Source organism: Hevea brasiliensis, unplaced genomic scaffold (genome assembly GCF_030052815.1).
Source record: "Hevea brasiliensis isolate MT/VB/25A 57/8 unplaced genomic scaffold, ASM3005281v1 Scaf4, whole genome shotgun sequence".
NCBI classification, from domain to species: domain Eukaryota; kingdom Viridiplantae; phylum Streptophyta; class Magnoliopsida; order Malpighiales; family Euphorbiaceae; genus Hevea; species Hevea brasiliensis.
Window position 1 is genome coordinate 1,631,639 of NW_026614917.1, and position 14,662 is coordinate 1,646,300.

Sequence of the window (14,662 nt, forward strand, 5' to 3'; positions counted from 1 at the left end):
AACGCCCTCGTTTGCGTGCGTTCACGTCGCTTTCCTGTGCAACTTGTCACACTCCCTTGCATGTAGGAGCCCACACACCATTTATTACGCTCGCCCAACGCAAACACTTAAGCAGCATGTTGGCCACCAGTTTGCCAATGCACTCGCCCACTTCCGCACGCGGACATCCTCCACAATGCCTTGCCAAGATTCATCATATTACTTGCCAGACGCATACAAGTTGCATGACAGACCGCACTTGTCCCTCAGATTGTCCCCTTTCTTGTCCAATGTGGGATTGAGAAGCCCTTGTCTACCTCTGTCCCATTGAGGCCTAACACTCTCCCCCACCCGATTTCAGTAACACCCTTGTCGCTATCGGCACCCTGCCTACCCTGGTCCCATTGGGGCGCTTGGCGTGATTCAGATCGTCTAGGGCCTGCTCTGATACTACAGTAGGGGAAGCGAGGGCCAAAGAGAGAAGAGAAATGGATAAAAGACAAGGATGAGAAACTTTTAATAACTATTTAAAAATTATTATCTCTTAATAGTACATCTAAGAAATCTATTATTATATTAAACAAAGCTAAAGTACGCAAATGCTCAAGACAATCACAGAGTTCACTATAGGTTTCTAAATGTTGATTAAACAGATTTGTACCTTCACTAATTAACTCAGTTCTTAATAGTTCAACCTCTCTTCTATTAGTTAAATCTATACACAGTAAATTAAATACAGCAGGCCAAACATAAGTAGATATTAAAGCATTATCATAACAACATCAATTATTAAACAGTAATACTTACAGTGCTATAGTCGTCGTCCCAACCAGTAGGAATAATGGATGAACTGGGAATGCTTGCTGATAGAGGAGCAAAATAAGTTACCCAGTAGTCGTATTTTCCAGATGGTTGTCCCAAAAGATCCACAGTAGTTAGGGAAAGAGATTCAAGTTCTTAATTTAATTCTTTAGTTTGATTAATTAAATTATCTATTTTATTACTTACTCAAGAGAAAGCAGATTGAGATTGAGAAAATACCATAAGAAATTTTATTATATTAAAATTTTACAGAAAATGATGAACACTCACAAGACTTAGAATATTTTACAAGATTTAGATGAAAACTCACAAGACTTAGAACACTCAACACTCGTAAGACTCACTTCAATCTTTTTGTTATATTCTGCTTGTTAAGCAAGTCGAGAGCTCTACTTATAGAGTTCTAAAAGGAATCTTTGATCGTCATTGCGCTCATCACTCAAAAGTGGCAGACACAAATGGGAATCCTCTTTTAAGAGGACATGACCGATGCTTTAAAGTATGGCAGACACTCTTTAAGTGCTTCAGGAATCATTGTACCCTTTACAGCTCATAAGGGTCTTGGCTGTCTTCGAAGTACTGTCCTTCCATGTCTGTATCGCTATCGCTGTCGCTATCTTCCTTTTCTCTTGCTTTGGAGCATTCAGCAGAATCTTTGGCTTTTGAGCTGGCAACTTTTGAGTTGGACTCCTTGTCGTCTTCTGATAGTGCACTGAAAAGTTATCGGCGAAGGTCTTCTTTTGGTACTGACTTTAGTAGATATTTGAATAAGTCAGTCAGTTTTTGAAGATTGATGAATTTGGAACTGTTGGCCTTTTAGCCAGATGAATTAGTCCTTTAGAGGAATAAACTGAAGGTGGTTCAAAAATTCACATTTATTCCACCATTTAATAAGGACTCTTCGAGTTAACCATGGGACATGTTTTGTTGAAAACTCGAAAAAATTTTTATATTTCTTTATTATCCCATCTGACTATCCAAGGTATTTTGTACAGGATAGTGAATAATAATCTTGGATCCTTTAAGGATTTGTTAGAGTCTGTAAACTGTTCATAAATTTCTCTAACCTTATTAGGTAGAGCTATTGGGAAAAAACCCCAATTAAAGAACCATTCGTAGAAACATGATGGGATTTCCCAAGATTCTTTGTCTAGTTGGAATTGAATGAACCAACTAAACTTTCGTGGCTTGTTCTCGTATATTAAGGCTCCTGTCCAGACTTGCATGTAATCAAAATAATTAAAATACCTGGGCTTTCCGAAATTTAATTCTTTCTGTTTAAACAGTGAATCTCCCCAATCATCATAGGATATTATCCTTTTTATTATGAATTTACTAAATGCCCACTCATTAGCGGATCTTTCAGTTGGAGAAAAGACAACTGAATCTGTTTCAGCCAAAATTGCTTGGTAATAAGTATAATCCTTGGGTAAATAAGGATTTACTGTATGATGTTCGGTGTAAAAGTTTGCAATCTCATAAGATTTTAGATCCTTATGCTTTTTGTCAATTGGCATAAGAAAGCAATAACTAATAGGGATATATGGGTAATTAACCTCTTTTGCATTGTTGGCTTCGATGCTGACAGTATAAACATCTTCTCTGAGTTTATCCATCATTTTAGGCGGAGGAGGCGACACCTCATGGGTTCGCTTGGAAGGAGTCATTGGTGACTTTGAACTTATGTCCTATAAGAAATTCACGAGTTAGAAAATCAGGCAAAGAATTGTTTTCTCCTTTTATGAATTAAATTTCAAAATCAAATGCTGATAAGATGGCTTGCCATCTAGCAAAAATTTGTTTTGAAACGATGTTTTTAACATCTTTCAAGAGTATTTCTTTAGCACTCTTACAATCAATTCTTATAAGAAACTTCTGATTTAATAAATCAGATTTGAATTTTTGTATATAGAGAACTATAGATAAGATCTCCTTTTTATAGTAGAGTAATTAACTATTGGGCCTGTCCATATGCCACTTGTAAATCTTACTAAAGTTTCTTTATCGGCAACCCTTTGCTTTAGGATTCCTCCGTACCCTTTGTCTGAGGCATCTGTTTCCACTATCTTAAAGGCTTTAGGATGAGGTAGGACTAAACAAGGCAAAGTTTTAACCTTTTGTTTTATTCTTTTGACAGCTAGAGTGTGCTCTTGGGTCCAAGGTAGTGGATTCTTTTTTAATCTTTGAAAAAGTGGTTTGGCATCTTGTGCTAGACTTTTATAAAATTCAGCTACATAATTGAGACTGCCTAAGAATCTTTGCAACTGGATTTTATCTTTTATTTCATCAAAAAAATTTATCAACAAATTTAATCTTCCTGGCTGAGACAACCAAGCCATTTGACTGTACAATTCTTTTGAACACATTTAAGTATTTAAAATGTTGATCAATTATCCTGGAAAAAATAATGACATCATCAATATATACTATTGCAAATGCTGTATAAGCATTGAATATTTCATTCATAATTCTTTGAAATTCTGATGGGGCATTTTTAAGCCCAAATGGCATTGCATTCCATTCGTAATGCCCAAATGGTACAGTAAAGACAGTTTTGTACCTATCTTCTTCAGCTATTTAGATTTGCCAATAGTCAGACTTCATATCGAACTTTGAAAATATTTGGGCCTCATAGAGTCTGTTTAACAGATTTCTTTTATTAGGCAGTGGATATCTAATCCATCTAAGGGCCTTGTTTAAAGGCTTATAATTAATAACCAACCTGGGAATACCTCGTTTCAATTCTGCAGCATTTTCTACATAAAAGGCCGGACAACTCCATAGGCTTTGACTTTTTCTAATAAGCCCTTTTTTCTCAAGGTCAGCAATTTCTTGCTTACAAATTTCTAAATGTCTTGGACCCATGGCTATGAGCCGGGCTTTTGTTGGGATCATTTTTTCATTAAAATTGGGCTCATATGGTAGATTAAATACATGCCCCAAAAAGCATTAGGAATTTCTGCACAAATGCTGTTAAGCATTTCTTCCTATAAATTTTTGATGTTTACTTGTAAGATAGGTTCATTAACATTTTCTTTTGTAGTTTTGTACGATATTTCTCTTTTTAGAGAATTAATAAAATTTTCTTTATTTCTGATGTTGCTTTTAGGTACATCAATTTCTTTTACCTTTGGTAAAGAGAAATTCAAAAATAATATCTTTTCCTTCTATTTCAGACACAATTTCCTTTTCTGATACCGATTTAATCGGATACAACATGTGTAAAAATGAATTTCCTAATATCATAGGATGAGAAAATCCTTTTATTAGGATGAAAGGAATTTCAAAACATACTCCTTGATTGCAAACAACAGTATTGTTTAACTTGTATTTTACATTCATTTTACTGCTGTCCAACTCAACTCAACTCAACTCAACTCAACTCAACTAAGCCTTTATCCCAAAAATTTGGGGTCGGCTATATGGATTCGCTTTTTCCACTCTGAGCGATTTTGGGTTAAATCCTCAGAAATGTGTAATGCTTCTAAGTCATGCTATATTACTCTCCTCCAAGTAAATTTAGGTCTACCCCTTTTTTTCTTTCTATCCTCTAACCTAATGTGCTCTACTTGTCTAACTGGAGCCTCCGTATGTCTACGCTTCACATGACCAAACCACCTTAATCTTCCTTCTCTCAACTTATCTTCAATTGGCACCACTCCTACCTTTTCTCTAATACTTTCATTACGGACTTTATCTAGTCTAGTATGGCCACTCATCCACCTTAACATTCTCATCTCTGCAACTCTTATCTTAGATGCATACGACTCTTTCAGTGCCCAACACTCACTACCATATAACATAGCCTACGTATGGTCAGACGGTAAAATTTTTCTTTCAACTTATTGGGAATCTTACGATCACATAAAACTCCCGTGGCACGTCTCCACTTCAACCATCCGGCTTTAATCCTATGAATAACATCCTTCTCACATCCCCCATCTACTTGAAGGACTGAGCCTAGATATTTAAAGTGATTACTTTGGAATAGTACCACTCTATTCAAACTAACTCCTTCCCTATCACCGCTTTGGCCTTCACCGAACTTGCAATGCATGTATTCTGCCTTCGCTCTACTTAACTTAAAACCCTTTGACTCTAGAGTACTTCTCCAAAGTTCTAGCTTCCTATTGACTCCTTCTCGTGTCTCATCTATCGTAATAATATCATCCGCAAACATCATGCACCAAGGAATACTCTCTTGTATATGTTTCAGTTCATCTAAAACTAATGTAAAAAGGTAAGGACTTATGGCTGATCATTGGTGTAATCCAATTGAGATCGGAAAATCTCTTGTGTCCCCTCCCACCATGCACAATAGTAGTTGTTCCTTCATACATATCTTTCAATACTTGTATGTACCTAATAGATACCCTCTTTTGTTCTAACACATTTCATAAGACCTCTCTTGGAACACTATCATAAGCCTTCTCCAAATCAATAAAAACCATGTGTAAATCTTTTTTCCCATCTCTATATTTCTCCATCAAACTTCTAATCGCTTCCATAGTTGAACAACCGGGCATAAAACCAAATTGATTAAGAGAGATAGAAGTATCATGACGTAGTCGATGCTCCACAACTCTCTCCCACAACTTCATAGTATGGCTCATAAGTTTAATTCTCCTATAGTTTGAGCAACTCTATATGTCTCCCTTATTTTTAAAGATAGGTACTAAAATACTATTCCTCCATTCATCAAGCATTTTCTTTGAGTTTAGAATCTTATTAAATAATTTAGTTAACCATGCCACTCTCATATCTCCTAAATACTTCCACACTTCAATTGGTATTTCATCGGGTCCACAGGCTTTACCCACTTTCATTCTCTTAAGTGCTTCCTTTACTTCTAAAGATCTAATCTTTCTAGTATAATTTACATTCTTTTCTATTGTTCTATAATCTATATTCACGCTATTTCCATTTTCACTATTATTAAAGAGATCATTAAAATAATTTCTCCATCTTTCTTTAATGTCCTCATCTTTCACCAACACTTTTCCTTCTTTATCCTTAATGCACCTAACTTGATTGAGATCTTGACATTTCCTTTCTCTACTCCTTGCTAATCTATAAATATCTTTCTCCCCTTCTTTAGTTCCAAGTTTCGCATATAACTTTTCAAAGGCCTGTGCTCTTGTTTGACTATCTGTCTTTTTTGCCTCTTTCTTTGCTATCTTGTACTGTTCATATGCCTCATTATTATCACATTTAGGTAATTTCTTATACCATTCCCTTTTTCTCTTCACTGCCTTTTGTACTTTCTCATTCCACCACCATCTCTCTTTTGAGGATGGTCCATGTCCTTTAGACTCTCCAAGTACTTTTCTAGCTACTTCTCTAATCTTTGATGCCATCTATATCCACATATCATTGGCCTCCATATTTAGCTTCCATACTTCGGACTCGAGAAGCTCATTTTTGAACTTCACTTGTTTTACTCCTTTGAACTCCCACCACTTTGTTCGAGCTACACTATTTCTTCTGACCTTACTTGAATTGTTCCTAAACTTGACATCCAAGACCACCAACCTATGTTGACTTGTTAAAGCCTCTCCTGGAATGACCTTGCAATCCTTGCATAGAGCTCTATTTGTCTTCCTGGTTAAGAGGAAGTCGATTTGGCTTATATGTTGCCCACTTTTGAAAGTCACTAAATGTGACTCTCTTTTTTATAAAGTAGGTATTTGCTAGTATTAGGTCGTATGCCATAGCAAAATCCAGGATGCTTTTTCCCTCCTCATTTCGACTGCCAAAACCAAAACCTCCATGAACATTCTCATAACCTTGCCTATCACTTCCTACATGTCCATTCAAATCTCCACCAATGAAAACATTCTCTTCATTCGGTATGCTTTGCATTAAATCATCCATATCTTTCCAAAACCTTTGTTTACTCTCACTGTCTAGTCCTATTTGTGGGGCACAAGCACTAACTATATTTATTGTTTCTCCTTCTAGTACTAGCTTTACTAGTATAATTCTATCTCCTACTCTTTTCATAGCTACTACTGCGTCTTTTAATGTTCTGTCTATGATTATACCCACTCCGTTCTTATTTCTCTCCTTTCTAGTAAACCACAGTTTGTACCCTGAATTATCTACTTCCTTACTTTTCTCTCCTACCCATTTAGTCTCCTGAATGCAAGCAATATTCACCCTTCTCCTTTCCAAGGTATCCACAAGCTCCATTAATTTTTCTGTAAGTGATCCAACATTCCAAGTACCAACCCTGATCCTCCTCCTTCCTAATTGGTCTCCTTCTATGATATCTTCTATTGTTTTCTATGTCTATCTTGTGTTCTGTTCCACTATTTGTTCTACTCTCTCTCCTATGGACTAACTTCTTTACCCACACCCGTCCATGATGTGGGAACCCTTGCTCACTTAACACCACACCCGGCGCAGATGGCGAAGTCGCCGGTGAACGCCCTACACCCTTGAATATTTATCACTACACCCGGGCTTCGATGTAGCGCGTCGTTAGTAGAGGACGCCCCAACGTTTATATCTTTTGAATCCACATCATAGGGTGTGACGAAATTTTTACGCTGGTTGTCACCTACCGCAACCCTCCTCCTTTATCCGGGCTTGATACAACACAAATCAGCGCTTGAATCTATTAAGGTGACAGTACTGAACAAGTACTCTTTATGAACTACCACTGTAATTTTAGTGTACCATTTATGAGTAAGAACTCTATCAATTCGATTGATGTACTGAAGATTATTAATACTATTAGTATTATCTTCAACTTCTATTTCTTCTTCTTCTTTTACTTCAGCTTTTAGCTGAGAATCATTTTTTATTTCGAGTAAAATTGCTCTTTCTTTTAAATTCTGTAATTCAGTTTTAACTGAATTAATTTCTTGCCTTAATTCTTTTACCGTAGGTTCTCTTGGCATTTTAGCCCTTTTAATCTTTTCAATGATCTCTTTAAGATCATACAGGCTTTGTTTTTCTTCTATTTTCTTTTCTAAAGGACTTTTATCCTTATATAAATTTAAATCTTCCTCTAACTTAGTTCTTCTTTCTTCTTGATCTTCAATCTTATCTATGAGATCTAGTATTAAACTTTCTTCCTTTGTTAGGACACATAAACCATTTAAGGTACACAAAGATTTATAACAATCACAATTTCTATCACATTGATCATCAGATTCGCTAGAAGATTCTTTTTCTTCAGAGGTATAATTTACTGCATTGACTTCTAAGTCTTCTGGCTCACTATCATTTAGAAATATTTTTATTAATGATTCTTTAAGATTTTCATCAATTGATAGTGCCTGTATTTGCTGTTTTACTTTACACCTATTAGCGTAATGTCCTACCTTTCCACACTTATAACAGACTACTTCTGTAACTTTTTTCTTCTTTTTAGAAGATTTTGTTTTCTTTCTTTGAGTTTTCTTTGTAGAAGATTCTCCTTTATCTCTTTTATCTTGCTTATAATACCTTTAGTATTATAATTTTTCTTTTTCTTCCCTACTCTGCCCCCTTTAACTTTCCTTTTATGAGGGAAAGTTATAGGCGGAAATCCTATTTGTTCACAGAAATCACAGAGTATTCATTTACCCGTGATTTTTTCCTTTTGCATTTGTTTATGAATTTTTAATTCAGTACATAATGCAACTCCGGCAGATACCACTTCAGAGGCTAACTCACCATAAGTGTACTGATGATAAGGAACTGTTCCTTCATTCTAAATATTAAGAAAAATATATTAAATATATTAATGTATTTATAACTAAATATATTAAGAAAAATAAAGAGATGAAATATAATATTAGGTTACATAGTCCATAATTATATATATATATATATAATACATCCAAAAAATCATAAAAAAACATATATATAAATTTAGTTCTTGGAATGGTTCTGGCTTAGTTCTTGGAAGTGAAGAATCAAAATTGAACCAAAGTATCAAAATAAGTTCGGTTTGGTACTGTTCTTTAGTTTAGTTCGAGATCCCTAGAATCGTGCACAGCCCTAGTGAATGTAATGTAACATACTGATACATCTAATATTCCTAAATAAAAAATGACAAAATACTAAAAATTCTAATAGATGCTATAGATGTTGACATGGCATGTCTACTTTTTGATAAATGCTAAAGTTGAGTATTTATTTTTGAGTCGTAGAACATGTTAACACGTGGGGTCAAGCCCACTTAGACTAACAATATCTAAATAAATTCAAATACAAGAGATGACTATAATTTACATCAATGCCTTATAGTTGAGGTTTTCATTATTTATTTATTTATTTATTTTGGGGGGGAGGAGGTGATTTGGCCAACTTAAATTATTAGGTGAGAGTTTATGAAGTAGATTTTCATATCTAACTAAACATCTTTCCAAGTGCATTGACTTTAAGGATGTATCTAGTTTTTACCATATGTTTGATGGCAGTATATGTACATAACTGATGCTACTCACTAAAATATATGTGCTTGCTTGCTTCACATAATGCATCTATTCTAGTCCATAATATCAACTAGACACTACATCTATTTTTGAGAGAGTTAAGACCAACATCTTAAATGAGAATCAAACTTCATTGCTGCATACCAGCTGTTAATGGGATCTTGGGAAGAAATGAAATTTAGATTAATTTGCATAGAAAATGATATTGTAAAAAACTCTTCAATTAGATGAATCAAATCTTTCATGATTGCAGAGCATGTAAATAATACTAAAAGTTTACCTCAAAACCAAGCCTCAGAAACTGATAATATTGAGCAATTATTTGACTTGAGCCTGCCAAAATGTGGAAAGCAAAATGGTGTTAATAATGAAAAGGCTGTATGAGCTTATCTAATTTCCGCCACTCACAAGTAAAACATGTATCTAGAAGACAATTCAATAACTAAAGAGAAATATAAGTAACATCTTCATCAAGTTCTAGGCAGGCCGGGCCACTATTCAAAGCTATATCTCTAACCAAATTCATCCCAATATAATAATAAAAAAATTTCAATATATATAAATGCACATCTCAAACCTGCCTATCTTAGGAAGCCCTCAAACAGGAAAATTTTTTTGGTTTATAGCAAAAAATTGGAAAGATAAACCACAACAATTTATGAAGAAATCATAAAGAAAAAGAAAAGATATCATGTATGGCTGATCAAGCTCTATGTTTTAGTGGTTTACACATTAGGGAGAGAGGAATCTTATCCTAGGTTGTCATCCTAGTTGAGAGATTCACCTACCATCAAGCTGATAAGCTTGCGGGTGTAATCAAGCTCTAATTTCACTTCTTATAGTCAACATCTCACCTTTAACACCAGAATGCAGGAAATCAAGAATATGGAACCAACTTAAACCAAAAGAAAGAAGCACAAATGCGGTAAGCTTATTATTTTTCTCTTTCCCTATATTTTTTTGAATCTTTTTTTCTTCTCATCCTTTACCAATTACCTTTTGAGAAGTTGAGAGTGAAAGTGGGTTGATCAGACCCAAGGTAGTTAATGTGAAAAATAAGCTCCTCTGGCAGGTCTTCCTCAGTCCTCCAAATTACCCAACCAACACCAGCATATACAAGACCATACTTATGACCACTTACATTAATACTCTTCACCAATGGCAAACGGAAATCCCACACAAGATCTGGGTAAACGAAAGGAGCAATGAAGCCTCCACTAGCAGCATCAACATGAATTGGGGTATCCCATCCAGTCTCCTCATTCTTTTTAGTGAGTAGTTCATTAAGAAGCTTCACATCTTCAAATTCTCCTGTCAGGGTTGATCCTAAAATGGCTGCAACACAGATTGTATTCTCATCTACCATCTCAACTGCTTTCACGGGGTCCATCACATAATAGCCCTCTGTCAGCTTCACCTCCTTCAGTTCAACTTCAAAGTACCTTGCAAATTTCTCCCAGCAGACCTGTGTAACATAATTTGCAGAGCATTTAACAATGCGACAAATGACTGAAATCCTAATAAAAATCAATTGCCATAACAAATACAATGGTAATAAAGTTTAATGTTACATAACAACCTGCACACTTACTGAAACAGAGGAATAGGGAGAGAAAGAGATAGAAATAGATGAGAAAAGAGAATAGAAGTAGATGAGAAAAGAGCAGAGAGTAGATGAGAACAGAAAGAGAATATTTCAGAGATGAGAGATACCTTTGGTTATTAATGATCTTAGATAGTCTCCTCTTTACAATTAAGTTCCTAGTTATACTTATTTGGATTCTATAACTGCTCTCTACAATTACAAGTGACTGGAGAGTAATTACAATAGACTAGTACAATAGAATCTCCCTATTTAACTGCTAGACTAACTCCCCAACTGCTCTGCTCCTTACTCATAACATTTAAGCTGTGGTGATTCCCAATCCCCCTTCCCCACGTTAGTAAAGTTAGAAAAGTGAGAAATCAAAATGGATTTTTTTTACCCTTTATAAATTAATTGAAGAGGTTTTTGACTATTTAAAGCAGATGTATCAAATCCCAAATAGAATGGTAAACATTCAATCTGTGTATAATATGAAACTTGGATCCAAACATAGATATGTAGCTCCAATATTATCACAAAGAAAAAAGTGGGGAAACTAATGGAATGCCAAGCTCCAGTTGCAAATTTGGAACGAAACTAGTTAAAAGGCTGTAGCAGCAACGGTGCTGTACTTCACTCTAGTGGATGAATGAGCAACAAAATTTTGCTTGCATGAGTACCAAGATATAACACTTATACCAAGAGGCACTATGTATGCTGATGCTGAAGTATAGTAATTATTGTTGTTTGCCTAATCTGCATTATAAAATACATGGCAATCAAGAGGAGAGTGGTTTCCAAGGAATAAGCTATGACGAATTGTACCCTTTAAGGTAGAAAAGAGCTCTCTTGACTATGGTCGAATCATAAATTGAGATAATTAGCTCAATGAAAATGCAATGTCCGATTGAGTGAGATAAATACCAAAACACGCCAACTCCTCTATGATACACAGTGGAAACTTTGGAGGGTAGGGAGTCATAATTAAAACTAGAGCACATGAATTGGCAATCGGAATAGAAATTTCCTTCACCACTAGCCATGTTATTAGATTTCTTTGAGATATCATGTATACATTCATATTGGGATAGGGAAAAACCACTAGAAGTCCACACGCCAAGAAAATAATGCAGGTCCCTAAATCTTTGAGAAGCAGTTAAGGAGGATAAAAATAAATTTAGAAATAAAGGACTTATAACTTCTACAAAATCATGAAGACAAACTGAGTGTAAGCCTAAATATTGTTGTGAGAATAAATACATATAAATTTGCTTTAGAATTCACCAAGATATTTCCAAGAAGAAAATAACTTTGTTCCTTGTATCACATACAAGAAGTCTTGTTTTCCAAACTATAAATAGCTTTGTGAGGTCAACAAAAAACATGATGTCCCAAAGTAGAGTCAACAACTCCAAGTGATTAAACCACATACAATTCCTCAAATATAGTTACATGGGGGGAACACATTGTTCATATCTAAGGGTGAGGCTTATGAAATAAAGCTTTAGGTGGAGATTTGAGATGTCATAAAGAAGCAAGAACACAATTGATTAGATAGTGATACTATTCGCCCAAAATCCTAGTCAAACAGTCAAATTTATGTCCAGCGTAGTAGCCGAATAGTCAGAATCACTTCCAACATGGCAGTCAAGAAGTCGGATGATATTGAGATGGTCAACTAGAACAAACGAGCTGAGCAAATAGAAGACCGAACAAACCTTTGTCCGCCCAACAAGGCAAACGAAGATCATACTGAGCAAGCAACTATGACAAGCAAAGTCTGGATCTCACGGACCGAGCAATAATCACCCTAGCAATCAAGCAAAAGAGGATTTCATAAAGACAATCTCGGAATTTCAGCCAAGATAACATCCATAAACACAATAATGGTTATTTACTTAGAAAGCCTATAAATACCAACGAAGTGGCCAGAACTAGATAGGCATATTCATTCTGTAATTCTTATCAAATAGTTCTCTAATATTTTCTCAACTCTCTCAATTAGATATCTGATTTGAGCATCGGAATGGCCTGCTAGTAGGCCATCCACCTCATCTTTTCTCCTATTGCAGGTTTACATGGCACCAGGACTAGAACCGAAATTCCCCTGGTAGCATCAGATCGATAATTGTTTGAAATGCACGAGAAAGAAAAAGGGAGAGAAGCATGATAAAGTAACTTCAATCCAGTTTCCACTATGTGCTTGCCTTTTCTCTACCAAGCACCAAGACACAATGTCCAGATGTGTGGTGAAATTAGAAATTCCATGTTGGGGGAGAGAGTTTCAACTTTGAATATATCCCCTGCCAGAAGAAATAGAGATAATAGGTGTATTGAAGTATGTTATTGCTTTGAATGTAGGAAGTAGGACTAACGTACTAATTAATTTATTCTCATAGGATAGAGGAGATATACTTAATAAAATGTTCAATGAAATATACTGAGATTCAAAAGAAAACATTGGAGTAGGACCCCAGATTAAATGAAGGCACTGATACCGGAGTAGGACCCCAGTTTGTTGAACCATATGTGATGAAGTTTAGTGGAGAAATTGTGACACTAGTAGTACAAGAATTGGACCAACAGGTCTCCTTTCAGCTTAGTATCATAACATGTACAACTCAGACCATATTTATGCTCTTGTTATTAATATCAACTGTTCTTATTCTTTACCATTGGTCAAGAGAATAGTAGTATGAATCACAGATGAAGGTAAACATCACAAAATGTAAACAATCAAACGAGCATGCCAAGAAAATATGGCATGATGTTTGCTGGAAAACATGTTACTAGTAGCATCACTACTCCTATATATGAAATAGATTGCAAAAGAAGACAACCATTAAACTTCAAAACACACACACACGAAAAAAATGAATGAGAGGATAACCAGATTGCACTTCTAAAAATAAGCGGCACGATAAGTGTAAAAAAAAGAAAGAGATTTAAAACTCACCTGCACATTAGCTCCGGTCACTATGTTGGGCTTATCGTAAGTTTTGCCCTCTGCTTTTCTCTTGTTCTGCCACTTCCTTTTAAAAGCTAATCCAGCCAGCATGATCGCCTCTGATGATCCCACAGTCCCTACTCCAATTGCAGTTTCATCATCTCCAACAGGAGCATGGAACAGGTGAGCTATCATATTCACACACCGATTCTGCAGGACCAGAATTACAATGTGAGAAAAAGATGTAATATCTTCAAAGAAATTGTGCCTCGTCCATAAAATTAATAATTAGAAAAAAAAATAACAAAGTGAAATTCATCACATAATGAAAATTCAGAAAGAAGATATTTTGCATTTTGAGGAGAAGATTCCTCAACTAAGACAAAAGTAAGCAAGTGGAATAAATGAATTTACAACTAGTTTATCATATAAGTCACTTGTTCAGTACCATTACAAATAAAGAAACAGCACTTTCTTTTTGTTGTGTATTGACAACTAAACAAAGAAATACACAACTACTTGTAACTTGAATTCTCTTCAATGGTGTTTAATTGGATAAGAAAATTCAAGTCTAATTTAAATATTTGAATATGAATATACTGTTTACTTGAAAATTATAAATAAGTAGTGAATAAAAGAGGTATATATGATAAAACCTGGAGCTCCGTGGTAACTGGGTACTCATCCATGTCAACATAATTCTTGTTAATGGAAGTCATGATGAGATCATTACACTCGGGCTCCATCCAAGTGGTGACAAAGGAAGCCAAGTTAAGCCTTGGATTCCCATCCAACATCAGCTCATCATTAATCATCTGATATGCTGCTTCCTTGGGCATCGACCTCTCTGGCATCTTAAACCTGCACCCACACCCATACGTACCTTCACTGTTACTATAT

General features: G+C 35.3%; 1 protein-coding gene across 1 annotated transcript in view; it reads right to left on the reverse strand.

Moving 5' to 3' along the window:
* LOC110643073 (glutamate decarboxylase) overlaps positions 1-14,662 on the reverse strand; it is a 39,050-nt gene that overhangs the window by 24,053 nt on the left and 335 nt on the right. Inside the window, exons 2-5 of the mRNA XM_058142272.1 lie at positions 14,419-14,623; positions 13,772-13,972; positions 10,227-10,695; positions 9,511-9,563 (exon numbers count right to left, since the gene is read on the reverse strand). Of these exons, the coding sequence (XP_057998255.1) occupies positions 9,511-9,563; positions 10,227-10,695; positions 13,772-13,972; positions 14,419-14,623 (928 nt within the window). The remainder of the gene's footprint in view (positions 1-9,510; positions 9,564-10,226; positions 10,696-13,771; positions 13,973-14,418; positions 14,624-14,662) is intronic.